Source organism: Coregonus clupeaformis, chromosome 10 (genome assembly GCF_020615455.1).
Source record: "Coregonus clupeaformis isolate EN_2021a chromosome 10, ASM2061545v1, whole genome shotgun sequence".
Taxonomy (NCBI): Eukaryota; Metazoa; Chordata; class Actinopteri; order Salmoniformes; family Salmonidae; genus Coregonus; species Coregonus clupeaformis.
Genome location: NC_059201.1, coordinates 36,400,312 through 36,413,851, shown reverse-complemented (window position 1 = coordinate 36,413,851; position 13,540 = coordinate 36,400,312). Strand labels below are relative to the sequence as shown.

The 13,540-nt window shown below is 51.6% G+C and overlaps 1 protein-coding gene across 1 annotated transcript in view; it reads right to left on the bottom strand.

The window, feature by feature from the left end:
* Nucleotides 1-13,540, bottom strand: part of LOC121575385 (phosphatase and actin regulator 3-like) — a 121,597-nt gene that overhangs the window by 30,566 nt on the left and 77,491 nt on the right. The window contains exon 8 of the mRNA XM_045222983.1: nucleotides 11,796-11,949. Within this exon, the coding sequence (XP_045078918.1) occupies nucleotides 11,796-11,949 (154 nt within the window). The remainder of the gene's footprint in view (nucleotides 1-11,795; nucleotides 11,950-13,540) is intronic.

The window sequence follows — 13,540 nt, the reverse complement described above, 5'->3', positions numbered from 1 at the left end:
ATGGATCCCCCTTAGTTCCTGCCAAGGCAGCAGATACTCTCCCTGGGGTCCAATCACATTAAGGCACTTACATTACACATAAAACAAAAGATAAAACAATACATCAGATAACACTGTCACACCACCACATAACGTGCATTCGGAAAGTATTCAGACCCCTTCCCTTTTCACACATTTTGATATACGTTAAAGCCTTAAACTAAAATGGATTAAATATGTAAAAATGGTCATCAATCTACACACAATATCCCATAATAACAAAGTGAAAACAGGTTTTTAGAAATGTTTTAACATTTACAAATAAAAAACAGAAATACCTTATTTACATAAGTATTCAGACTCTTTGCTATGCGACTTGAAATTGAGTTCAGGTGCATCCTGCTTCCATTGATCATCCTTGAGATGTTTTTACAACTAGATTGGAGTCTACCTAGGGTAAATTCAATTGATTGGACATGATTTGGAAAGGCCAACACCTGTCTATATAAGGTCCCACAGTTGACAGTGCATGTCAGAGCAAAAACCAAGCCAAGAGGTTGAAGGAATTGTCTGTAGAGCCCCGAGACAGGATTATGTCGAGGCACAGATCTGGGGAAAGGTACGAAAAAATGTCTGCAGCATTGAAGGTCCCCAAGAACACAGTGGCCTCCATCATTCTTAAATGGAAGAAGTTTGGAACCACCAAGACTCTTCATAGAGCTGGCCGCCCGGCAAAACTGAGCAATCCGGGGAGAAAGGTCTTGGTCAGGGAGGTGACCAAGAACCTGATGGTCACTCTGACAGAGCTCCAGAGTTCCTCTGTGGAGATGGGACAATTTCCAGAAGGACAACCATCTCTGCAGCACTCCACCAATCAGGCCTTTATGGTAGAGTGGCCAGACAGAAGCCACTCCTCAGTAAAAGACACATGACAGCCCGCTTGGAGTTTGCCAAAAGGCACCTAAAGGACTCTCAGACCATGAGAAACAAGATTCTCTGGTCTGATGAAACCAAGATTGAACTCTTTGGCCTGAATGCCAAGCGTCACGTCTGGAGGAAACCGGGCACCATCACTACGGTGAAGCATGGTCGTGGCAAAATTATATTGTGGGAATGTTTTTCAGCAGAACGGACTGTGAAACTAGTCAGGATCGAGGGAAAGATGAACGGAGCAAAGTACAGAGACATCCTTGATGAAAACCTGCTCTAGGTTAACCTTCCAACAGGTCAACGACCCGAAGAACGCAGCCAAGACAACGCAGGAGTGGCTTCGGGACAAGTCTCTGAATGTCACTGGGTGGCCCAGCCAGAGCCTGGACTTGAACCCGATCGAACATCGCTGGAGAGACCTGAAAATAGCTGTGCAGAGACGCCCCCCATCCAACCTGACAGAGCTTGAGAGGATCTGCAGAGAAGAATGGGAGAAACTCCCCAAATACAGGTATGCCAAGCTTGTAGCGTCATACCCAAGAAGACTCAAGGCTGTAATTGCTGCCAAAGGTGCTTCAACAAAGTACTGAGTAAAGGGTCTGAATACTTATGTAAATATGTGATATTTCATTTTTCATTTTTCATTTTGTTTGCAGAAATTTCCAAAAACCTGTTTTTGCTTTGTCATTATGGGTTATGGTGTGTAAATGTATGATAATAATAATAATGATAATATGCCATTTAGCAGACGCAGAGAGAGTCCTACAGAGGACCACCATACAACAATATTACAAGGTACGTGCGTTTGCTAGCGTACATACTTTATGCATGTGTCTACTCAGCAGCTACTCTTCCTGGGGTTTATTATGGATCCCCATTAGTTCCTGCCAAGGCAGCAGCTACTCTTCCTGGGGTTTATTATGGATCCCCATTAGTTCCTGCCAAGGCAGCAGCTACTCTTCCTGGGGTTTATTATGGATCCCCATTAGTTCCTGCCAAGGCAGCAGCTACTATTCCTGGGGTTTATTATGGATCCCCATTAGTTCCTGCCAAGGCAGCAGCTACTCTTCCTGGGGTTTATTATGGATCCCCATTAGTTCCTGCCAAGGCAGCAGCTACTCTTCCTGGGGTTTATTATGGATCCCCATTAGTTCCTGCCAAGGCAGCAGCTACTCTTCCTGGGGTTTATTATGAATCCCCATTAGTTCCTGCCAAGGCAGCAGCTACTCTTCCTGGGGTTTATTATGGATCCCCATTAGTTCCTGCCAAGGCAGCAGCTACTCTTCCTGGGGTTTATTATGGATCCCCATTAGTTCCTGCCAAGGCAGCAGCTACTCTTCCTGGGGTTTATTATGGATCCCCATTAGTTCCTGCCAAGGCAGCAGCTACTCTTCCTGGGGTTTATTATGGATCCCCATTAGTTCCTGCCAAGGCAGTAGCTACTCTTCCTGGGGTTTATTATGGATCCCCATGAGTTCCTGCCAAGGCAGCAGCTACTCTTCCTGGGGTTTATTATGGATCCCCATTAGTTCCTGCCAAGGCAGCAGCTACTCTTCCTGGGGTTTATTATGGATCCCCATTAGTTCCTGCCAAGGCAGCAGCTACTCTTCCTGGGGTTTATTATGGATCCCCATTAGTTCCTGCCAAGGCAGCAGCTACTCTTCCTGGGGTTTATTATGGACCCCCATTAGTTCCTGCCAAGGCAGCAGCTACTCTTCCTGGGGTTTATTATGGATCCCCATTAGTTCCTGCCAAGGCAGCAGCTACTCTTCCTGGGGTTTATTATGGAACCCCATTAGTTCCTGCCAAGGCAGAAGCTACTCTTCCTGGGGTTTATTATGGATCCCCATTAGTTCCTACCAAGTTACCAGCTACTATTCCTGGGGTTTATTATGGATCCCCATTAGTTCCTGCCAAGGCAGCAGCTACTCTTCCTGGGGTTTATTATGGATCCCCATTAGTTCCTGCCAAGGCAGCAGCTACTCTTCCTGGGGTTTATTATGGATCCCCATTAGTTCCTGCCAAGGCAGCAGCTACTCTTCCTGGGGTTTATTATGGATCCCCATTAGTTCCTGCCAAGGCAGCAGCTACTCTTCCAGGGGTTTATTATGAATCCCCATTAGTTCCTGTCAAGGCAGCAGCTACTCTTCCTGGCACTTACATCAAACATAAAACAAAAGATAAAACAGTGCATCATATAAAATTATCACACCACTACATATCTACAATGCAAAATGTATAATACCACCATACAACAATATCACAACGTTATTTCAATGTGCCAGACGGATTACAGAGCATGGGCCAGACAGATTACAGAGCATGGGCCAGACGGAATACAGAGCATGGGCCAGACGGAATACAGAGCATGGCCAGACGGATTACAGAGCATGGGCCAGACGGAATACAGAGCATGGCCAGACGGATTACAGAGCGTGGGCCAGACGGATTATCAGAATACATACTCAGAGCATGCTGACCAGCTGGTAAGTGTCTTCACTGACATGTTCAACCTCTCCCTGACCCTGTCTGTAATACCTACATGTTTCTAGCAGACCACCATAGTCCCTGTGCCCAAGAACTCCAAGGTAACCTGTCTAAATGATTATCGCACCGTAGCACTCACATCTACAGCCATGAATGCTTTGAAAGGCTGGTCATGGCTCACATCAACACCATTATCCCAGACACCCTAGACCCACTCCAATTCCTATACCACCACAACAGATCCACAGATGACACAATCTCTATTGCACTCCATACTGCTCTTTCCCACCTGGACAAAAGGAAGACCTACATGACAATGCTATTAATTGACTACAGCTCAGCGTTCAACACCAAAGTGCCCTCCAAGCTCATCACAAAGCTCAGGACCCTGGGACTAAACACCTCCCTCTGCAACTGGATCCTGGACTTCCTGACGGGCCGCCCCCAGGTGGTAAGGGTAGGCAACAACACATCTGCCACATTGATCCTCAACACTGGGGCCCCTCAGGGGTGTGTGCTTAGTCCCCTCCTGTACTCCCCGTTCACCCATGACTGCATGGCCAGGCACGACTCCAACACCATCATTAAGTTTGCTGACAACACAACAGTGGTAGGCCTGATCACCGACGACGATGAGACAGCCTATAGGGAGGAGGTCAGAGACCTGGCAGTGTGAAGAGGGCACGACAGCGCCTCTTCCCCCTCAGGAGGCTGAAAAGATGTGCATGGGCCCTCAGATCCTCAACAAGTTCTACAGCTGCACCAGTGAAAGCATCTTGACTGGCTGCATCACCGCTTGGTATGGCAACTGTTTGGCATCCGACCGTAAGGCGCTACAGAGGGTCGTGCGTACGGCCCAGTACATCACTGGGCCAAGCTCCATGCTATCCAGGACCTCTATACCAGGTGGTGTTAGTGAAAGGTAAAAAAAAATTGTCAAAGACTCCAGCCAACCCAGTCATAGACTGTTCTCTCTGCTACTGCATGGCAAGCGGTACCAGTGCACAAAATCTGGAAACAACAGGACCCTGAACAGCTTCTACCCCCAAGTCATAAGACTGCTAAACAAGACTGCTAAATAGCTAATCAAATAGCTACCAGGACTACCTGCATTTACCCTTTTTTTCACTAACTCTCTTGCACTGACTCCATGCACACACACTGGACTCTACCCACACACTGGACTCTACCCACACTCTCACATCCCAACCACAAATACACGCACACACACAGACAAACACATGATGCGAGCCTCAACTGGAAGCCAGTGGAGTGTGCGGAGGAGCGGGGTGACATGAGAGAACTTGGGAAGGTTGAACACCAGACGGGCTGCAGCGTTCTGGATAAGTAGAAGGGGTTTAATGGCACAGGCAGGGAGCCCAGCAAACAGCGAGTTGCAGTAATCCAGACGGGAGATGACAAGTGCCTGGATTAGGACCTGTGCCGCTTTCTGTGTAAGGTAGGGTCGTACTCTGTGAATGTTGTAGAGCATGAACCTACAGGATCGGGTCACCGCCTTGATGTTAGCGGAGAACGACAGGGTATTGTCCAGGGTCACGCCAAGGTTCTTTGCACTCTGGGAGGAGGACACAATGGAGTTGTCAAAATGAAGTACAGACATATATCATTTACATACAGTACCAGTCAAAAGTTTGGACACACCTACTCATTCAAGGGTTTTTCTTTATTTTTACTATTTTCTACATTGTAGAATAATAGTTAAGACATCAAAACTATGAAATAGCACATATGAAATCATGTAGTAACCAAAAAAGTGTTAAACAAATCAAAATATATTTTATATTTGAGATTCTTCAAATAGCCACCCTGTGCCTTGATGACAGCTTTGCACACTCTTGGCATTCTCTCAACCAGCTTCATGAGGTGGTCACCTGGAATGCCCAAAAGGCGTATTGGGACCTGAATGACGAACAGGCAGCTAACTACGACGGACTCAAACGGGAGATACTCAGCCGCTACGGGTACAGCCTGGCCCATCGGGCTCAACGGTTCCACGACTGGAGGTTCGTACCCGACGCATCCCCCCCGAGCCCAGATGAGCGACCTTCTGCGTGTCACCAGGGCATGGCTCCTAACCGACGTATCCACCCTCTCCCTCCTCGACAAAGTGGTTCTGGATCGCTTCGTACAGGCACTACCCCACGACATGAAGAGGGCAGTGAGCCTATGCACGCCCCAGACCTTGGAGGGCCTCCTGGAAGCAGTGGAGATGCATCAGAACACTCAGGCCCTACTGAGGGGGAGCCGGGACGAGTCGGCGACCTGTGTGAGGGGACGGAAGGACAACCCCACCACTGAGGATGAGTGTGGCGCCGGGGACATTGCCCTGCTCGAGGAAAGTTGATGCCATCAGCTAGCACCGGAGGCCAGGTGGGTCACGCCTTGAACTATGTCACCTCCTGTTGGGTGCACCATGAATCAACTGCACCCATGGTCCCAGTGAAGGTTGACGGACACGACATGGAAGCGCTATTAGACTCCGGAAGCATGGTTACGCTCGTAACCACGAGCCTGCTGAACCAGGAGACCGAACGGGGTAGGGAGATGTCAGTTTCCTGTGTTCACGGTGACACAAAGCAGTATCCCGCCGTATGGACCAACAATGTGACACCAGGGAGCTGCCAGATGATGGTGGGGGCAGTACCAGAGCTGCCGGTACCTATCCTAGTGGGATGGGATTGTCCTCTGTTCGCGGCCCTATGGGGGCACGAGTTGAAAAAAAAAGATACGAGCCGGCCCAGTGGGAGGATCCACATTTTTCGAGGGGCCAGTCGAGACCCCCGTTGGGGGCCAACTAAGGGGACAATTCGGGACGGCCCAGTGGGAGGATCCGAATTTGAAAGCTGCCGCAGCCCAGGTGATAGCGGTGGATGGACAGCTACTTCCGGGGGTGAGTGACTGGCGATACCCCCATTTCCAAATTAAGAATAACCTTTTGTATCAGGGGAAACTTCGAGAGGTATTGTTGCTGCCCCGACGGTACGTAGGAACCGTTCTTCAGCTGGCCCACACCCACCTGGGAATGGAGAAGACCCGGGAACTGGTCGTCGCCTGGTTCCACTGGCCCGGGATGAGGAGTGCCGTGGAAGACTACTGTCGCAGCTGCCTGGAGTGTCAACTCACTGCCCCGAAAGCACACTTCTGAAACCCTCTGGTTCCCCTGCCGATCATCGGGGTGCCCTTTGAACACATCGCCATGGACATAGTGGGATCCCTGGTAATAGTAGACTATGCCACCCGGTATCCCGAGGCCATTCCCCTACGGGCGGCGGTATCCAAGGGAATCGCCCGGGAGCTGTTCCACCTCTTTAGCCGGGTGGGCATCCCAAACGAGATCCTGACAGACCAAGGTACAGAGTTTATGTCCCGCCTTATGAAAGAGTTGTCTGACCTCATGCAGATCCGGACCTCCGTTTTTCACCCGCAGAAGGATGGGCTCGTCGAGCACTTTAACAAAACGCTCAAACAGATGCTGCGGAAGGTCATCGAGCAGGACTGTCATGATTTAACTGGATTAGAACCCAAATGCAGACAACTACACCGAGCCAGAGAAGGTTTAACAGGTTTATTTACAAAGTTCAATTTGTCCAGGTTTCCAATAATAGGGGAAGAGCAAGTCCAGGTTTACAGGGAGGGTAACAGATCCAGGTTCAGAGCAGGTGTGGTACCGTAATGTCCTAGTGTCCGTGGTGAGTCCAAAAGGGAGGTCCGGTAGTGGAAAGCAGGAAGGTGGTGGCAGGAGTGCAGCGGAGGCAGGAGTCAGGTTCCAAAAATCTGTGGCACAGGAGAACAGTAACTAGAACAGGCCAAAAACACAAAGGGCGAAAACAAGCAGGTTGAGTCAACAGCGAAACTAACATGGTCGTCTTGACTATGATCTGACGATGAGTGGCAAGTTTGACCGGGTCTTAAAGGCTGAGGTGATTATGGTGAATGAGCTGCAGCTGGAACCCTGACTCCCGCACACCAGACTTCACTCCTGCAATCAAGGACAGACAGAGGGGAGGGGGAGAGCAGAGAGAGAGCTACCTAGCAGCAGTAGGCCTAACAAGGACGGGAAGAACTGGGACCAGCTACTACCCCACCTAATGTTCTCAATCTGAGAAGTACCCCAGGCCTCCACTGGGTTATCCCCGTTTGAACTCCTCTACGGGAGGAGGCCACGTGGCCTACTGGACCTCGCCAAGGAGGTGTGGGAAGCCCAGCCGACCCCCTTACGCAGCGTGGTAGAGCATGTGGAGACGATGGGGGAGCGGATGACAGCCAATGGCCAGTCATGAGGGAACATATGGAGAAGGCCCAACGCGCCCAAACCCAGGTCTACAATCGGGGAGCCCAGCCCTGAGAATTCCAGGTGGGAGACAGGGTGTTGGTGTTGATCCCCACGGCCGAAAGTAAGTTCCTGGCAACATGACACGGACAATACAAGGTGGTTGAGAAACCGGGACCTGTCAAGAAACTGAAATCTCAACAGATTTACCACGTGAACCTGTTGAAGAGGAGGCAGGAGAGGACAGCCTTGTCCGTGTTACGGTCGGGACCCAGGACACCAACAGTACCAGTGGTGGTCCCATGCAGTGAGGACCTCGACCCGGCCCAGAAGCAAGAGCTCCGGGAGCTTGTCGACTGGAACACGGCGGTGTTCTCCCCAATAAGCTGGGCCTCATTGAACACCACATCCGTAACCGGCCCGGGGAAACGGTAAGAAAGAGGCCGTATCGAATTCCGGAGGCCCGACGGAAGGCTGTGATACAAGAAGTGGAGGCTATGCTGAGGATGGGGGTCGTTTAAGAGTCCCACAGTGCATGTTGCAGCCCCATCGTATTGGTGCCCAAACCGGACGGTAGCCTCCGCTTCTGTAATGATTTCCGGGGTGTGAACGACATAAGCGTATTCGACGCCTACCCCATACCGAGGATGGGCGAGCTAATCGACCGATTGGGAAAGGCCCGGTACATCAGCACCCTTGACCTGACCAAAGGATATTGGCAGGTACCATTGGCAGCCTCCTCCCGGGAGAAGACGGCGTTCTCGACACCAGACGGTCTGTACCAGTACCGGGTGCTCCCGTTTGGTCTCCATGGAGCCACGCCCACATTCCAGCGACTGATGAACAGAGTGCTTCGACCCCACTAGTAGTACGCAGCGGCCTATCTGGATGATATCATCACCCACAGCCAAGGTTGGGAGGAGCACCTGACGCGCCTCCAGGCAGTGCTGGACTAGCTCAGACAAACCGGGTTGACCGCAAACCCCAAAAAATGCAAGCTAGTGTTCAAGGAGGTGGAGTACCTGGGTTACTTGATCGGACGGGGGAACGTCAAGCCCCAGGAGAGGAAGGTTCACGCGGGGTGGCGTACAGCAGGTCAGCCACCAGGGGGAGAGGCCTGGTAACAGATGGAGTATACATCACGAGGCGGTGGCTCCATCTGCTGGACGTGCCAGGTCTCAACGGGCTCCCCGGACAGGACTAATTGGGGCTGATTGGGAGCTGGTGAGTAATTAAGGGCGGATTGCTCACCAGCTGTGCAAGGCCCATAAAGCTGCCAGAAGGGCAGCACATGGGGGAGGACTGGGGGAAGTAAGGTAACAAGCTGCCAGAAGGGCAGCACATGGGGGAGGACTGGGGGAAGTAAGGTAACAAGCTGCCAGAAGGGCAGCACATGGGGAGGACTGGGGGAAGTAAGGTAACAAGCTGCCAGAAGGGCAGCACATGGGGAGGACTGGGGGAAGTAAGGTAACAAGCTGCCAGAAGGGCAGCACATGGGGGAGGACTGGGGAAGTAAGGTAACAAGCTGCCAGAAGGGCAGCACATGAGGGAGGACTGGGGGAAGTAAGGTAACAAGCTGCCAGAAGGGCAGCACATGGGGGAGGACTGGGGGAAGTAAGGTAACAAGCTGCCAGAAGGGCAGCACATGGGGGAGGACTGGGGGAAGTAAGGTAACTTCCGTGTAGTTGGAGACGGTATCGTGGAGAGGGTCCCATGGGGGAGACCTTAACCTTTTCTTTTGATTACTTCATTAATAAACACCCTTGAAACCGAGCTAATCATACTCTGTCCGTGTCTGATCTGTGTAAACGTCTTGACCCAACACCCTGATCTGCCACAATATATAACACTGTCTGGACCATAGAGGGCTGGCCTGGGATAATTCTGAACAGAACACACCCCTAATGATCAGTCTTTCAAACATCACTCAGTGAACCTCCAGGCTGTCTCTATCAAACATCACTTGCCAGGGTTGTGGGTTCGATTCCCACGGGGGTATGAATAAATAAAAAAATTATGGACTCACTAACTGTAAGTCGCTCTGGATAAGAGCGTCTGCTAAATGACTAAAATGTAAATGTAAAATGCAAATCACTCAGTGAACCTACAGGCTGAAAAATTCTAGAAAAATCCTCAGCCCCTGGTGTTAGTCTCCACAATTCAGAGGTTAAATGCCTGCTCTTCACAGATGACCTGTGCCTGCTGTCACCCACAGCACATGGCCTACAGCAGAGCCTGGACCTGCTAGAGCAGTACTGTCAGACCTGGGCCCTGGCAGTAAACCCACAGCACGTGGCCTACAGCAGAGCCTGGACCTGCTAGAGCAGTACTGTCAGACCTGGGCCCTGGCAGTAAACCCACAGCACATGGCCTACAGCAGAGCCTGGACCTGCTAGAGCAGTACTGACCTGGGCCCTGGCAGTAAACCCACAGCACATGGCCTACAGCAGAGCCTGGACCTGCTAGAGCAGTACTGACCTGGGCCCTGGCAGTAAACCCACAGCACGTGGCCTACAGCAGAGCCTGGACCTGCTAGAGCAGTACTGACAGACCTGGGCCCTGGCAGTAAACCCACAGCACATGGTCTACAGCAGAGCCTGGACCTGCTAGAGCAGTACTGACAGACCTGGGCCCTGGCAGTAAACCCCCAAAATACTAAAATAATGACTTTCCAGAGAAGATCCAGATCTCAGGGAATTATACCAAAGTTCTCAATTGGTACAAAATATATAGAGTACTCCACACACTACAATTACTTAGGTTTAAAATAATCTCAACTGGACAGCTTAATGAGGCAGTGAATGAACTGAGAGAAAGCACGCAGGGCATTCTACGCCATAAAAATACATATTCAAATTGAAATACCTATTAACATTTGGCTAAAACGAATCAAATGTATCATTGAACCAATTGCACTTTATGGCAGCAAGGTGTGGGGTCCACTTGCAAAACAAGATTTCACCCAATGGGACAAACACCCCATTGAAACCCTACATGCAGAGCTGTGGGTTGGCAGCGCACTACATTGCTGCCTGCCATAAGATGAGGGACAGTGTCTGACAGACCAACCAACCTGCACATGTCCTCTATATTGTTATTGTTCAATGTATGGGTATTTTGACCCTTGGTTATTGTTGTTACTGTTGTCAATATTGATTATTATAATTGATTATGTTAATATTGTAAATCTTCAAAGTAAGCTTTGGGAATATGTACATTGTTACATCATGCCAATAAAGCGAATTGAGAGAGAGAGAGAGAGAGAGAGAGAGAGAGAGAGAGAGAGAGAGAGAGAGAGAGAGAGAGAGAGAGAGAGAGAGAGAGAGAGAGAGAGAGAGAGAGAGAGAGAGAGAGAGAGAGAGAGAGAGAGAGAGAGAGAGAGAGAGAGAGAGAGAGAGAGAGAAGAGAGAGAAGAGAGAGAGAGAGAGAGAGAGAGAGAGAGAGAGAGAGAGAGAGAGAGAGAGAGAGAGAGAGAGAGTGTCACTCACCTGGCCAGTTTGGTCTCTATGCATTGTCGTATCTCCAGTCTCTCTGTGTGTGGTCTGTGTGTGGTCTGTGTGTGGTCTGTGTGTGGTCTGTGTGTGGTGTGTGTGTGGTCTGTGTGTGGTCTGTGTGTGGTCTGTGTGTGGTCTGTGTGTGGTCTGTGTGTGTGGTCTGTGTGTGGTCTGTGTGTGGTGTGTGTGTGGTCTGTGTGTGGTCTGTGTGTGGTGTGTGTGTGGTGTGTGTGTGGTGTGTGTGTGGTCTGTGTGTGGTCTGTGTGTGGTGTGTGTGTGGTGTGTGTGTGTGTGTGTGTGTGTGTGTGTGTGTGTGTGTGTGTGTGTGTGTGTGGTTGTGTGTGGTGTGTGTGTGGTGTGTGTGTGGTGTGTGTGTGTGTGTGTGTGTGTGTGTGTGTGTGTGTGTGTGTGTGTGGTGTGTGTGTGGTCGTGTGTGGTGTGTGTGTGTGTGTGTGTGTGTGTGTGGTGTGTGTGTGTGTGTGTGTGGTCTGTGTGTGGTGTGTGTGTGGTGTGTGTGTGGTCTGTGTGTGGTGTGTGTGTGGTGTGTGTGTGGTGTGTGTGTGGTGTGTGTGTGGTGTGTGTGTGGTGTGTGTATGTGTGTGTTAATAACTCACTTGGCCAGCTTGTTCTCTATGTGTTGTCGTATCTCCTGTCTCTCCAGGTCTGAGCGAACAGGGAAGATGTTTCTGTCCTCCAGCTCCTGCTGACTGGGCCGGTTCCGAAGCTTCACCGTTAACAACTCCTTACGCATCCGCCGCGGCAGGGTGCCTACACACAGATACAACAGGTGTAGACATTACAGTGAAATGCTGACTTACAAGCCCTTAACCAACAATGCAGTTCAAGAAAGAGTTAAGAAAATATTTACCAAATAATCTAAAGTAAAAAATAATAAAATGTAACACAAAATAACAAGGGGCTATCGGAGGGGATGAAGGACAAACTCTCCTTCAGAGAGCTGCCTGAGCAACTGGACGGCCTCGTCGACTCTCGGTGCGGGTGGACAATCGGCGTTGTGAGAGGCATGACGCAAGGCTCACCTCCACGTCTCCCTATCAGCCCGGAGGCTTTCCGCCGATTCAGGGAGGAGACGCCTCAGGAGGAGGCTATGCAGCTGGGTGCGGCGCGCTGGTCCAGGATGGAGAGGCAGAGGCGTTTGCCCCAGGGACGTTGCCGGTACTGCGGCCATGCAGGTCACCACGGCGACTCATGCCCGGAGAAGCCGGGAAAATGGGAGGGCAAGCGGGTATCGGGAGGGTTGCTAGCGAGCCAGAACAGAAACCCCAACTCAAGAGACGCCCAGACTTTTCTCCCCGTCAGGGTTCAGTGGGCCTGCGCTGCAATTCAGGCGCATGCGCTGATGGATTCTGGGGCCGCGGGAAACCTGATGGATGCGGGGCTGGCCCTAGGGTGGAGCGTTACGTTACTCTCTCTCTCCGAGCCGGTTCCGGTCATGGGCCTGGACGGCCGGCCATTGGGGTCGGGCTGCTTCACCCGGCGCACCGTCCCTGTGTGTGTCTATGGGAGTATATCCAGTTTTTCATTCATTCATCCGCCCCCGTACTGTTCCAGTCGCCACCGACCACTCATCAGCCTAAACCACCGTCCCAGACCACCTACCAGTCCTCACCTCTTCCCCAGGAGTATTGGGATCTGGGGGAGGTGTTTAGTAAGAGGCCTACCTCCTCACAGGCCTTATGATCTCCTGCCGGGCGCCATGCCCACACGAGGGCAATGGCTTTCCTTGTCCTAACCGGAGACGCTGCCCATGAGGGACGACCCCATTGTCCCCAATGCCCTGATGGCTGCCCCAGTTTCATGGGGAATTGATAGGCTGGTCAGAGCAGCGCTACGGTGGGAGCCCGATTTGGGCGGAGGCCCATCGGGGACGATGTACGTACCCAAGGCTGAGTGCTCGCGACTGCTTCAGTGGGCAGACGCGTCCGAACTCACCAGCCATCCGGGGGGCGCCAGGACATTGGAGTTCCTGCGTAGGAGGTTCTGGTGGCCATCTGCTGAGGGGGAAACGCGCACCTTCGTGGCTGCTTGCCTGGTGTGCGCATGCACGAAGAGCTCACATCAGCCCGCGGCACGGCTGCGCCGACCCCTGCCTATCCCCAAGTGCCCCTATTCCCCGAGCAAGAGAAGGAGGCTGCGGTCCCGTCGGGCCATTCAGAGTGGTCCCTCCTCTAGCCCGTTGCCACCTCTCCCCTGGCTCCCCCTCCTCGTCCGTTGGAGGGCAGCCGGCTTTTACGGTGGACCGGATCCTGGACTGCCGGCGGGTGGGGAGGGGTCTCCTATTTCTGGTGGACTTGGAGGGTTATGGGGCTGTTGTGTCGTCAGCAAACTTATTGATGGT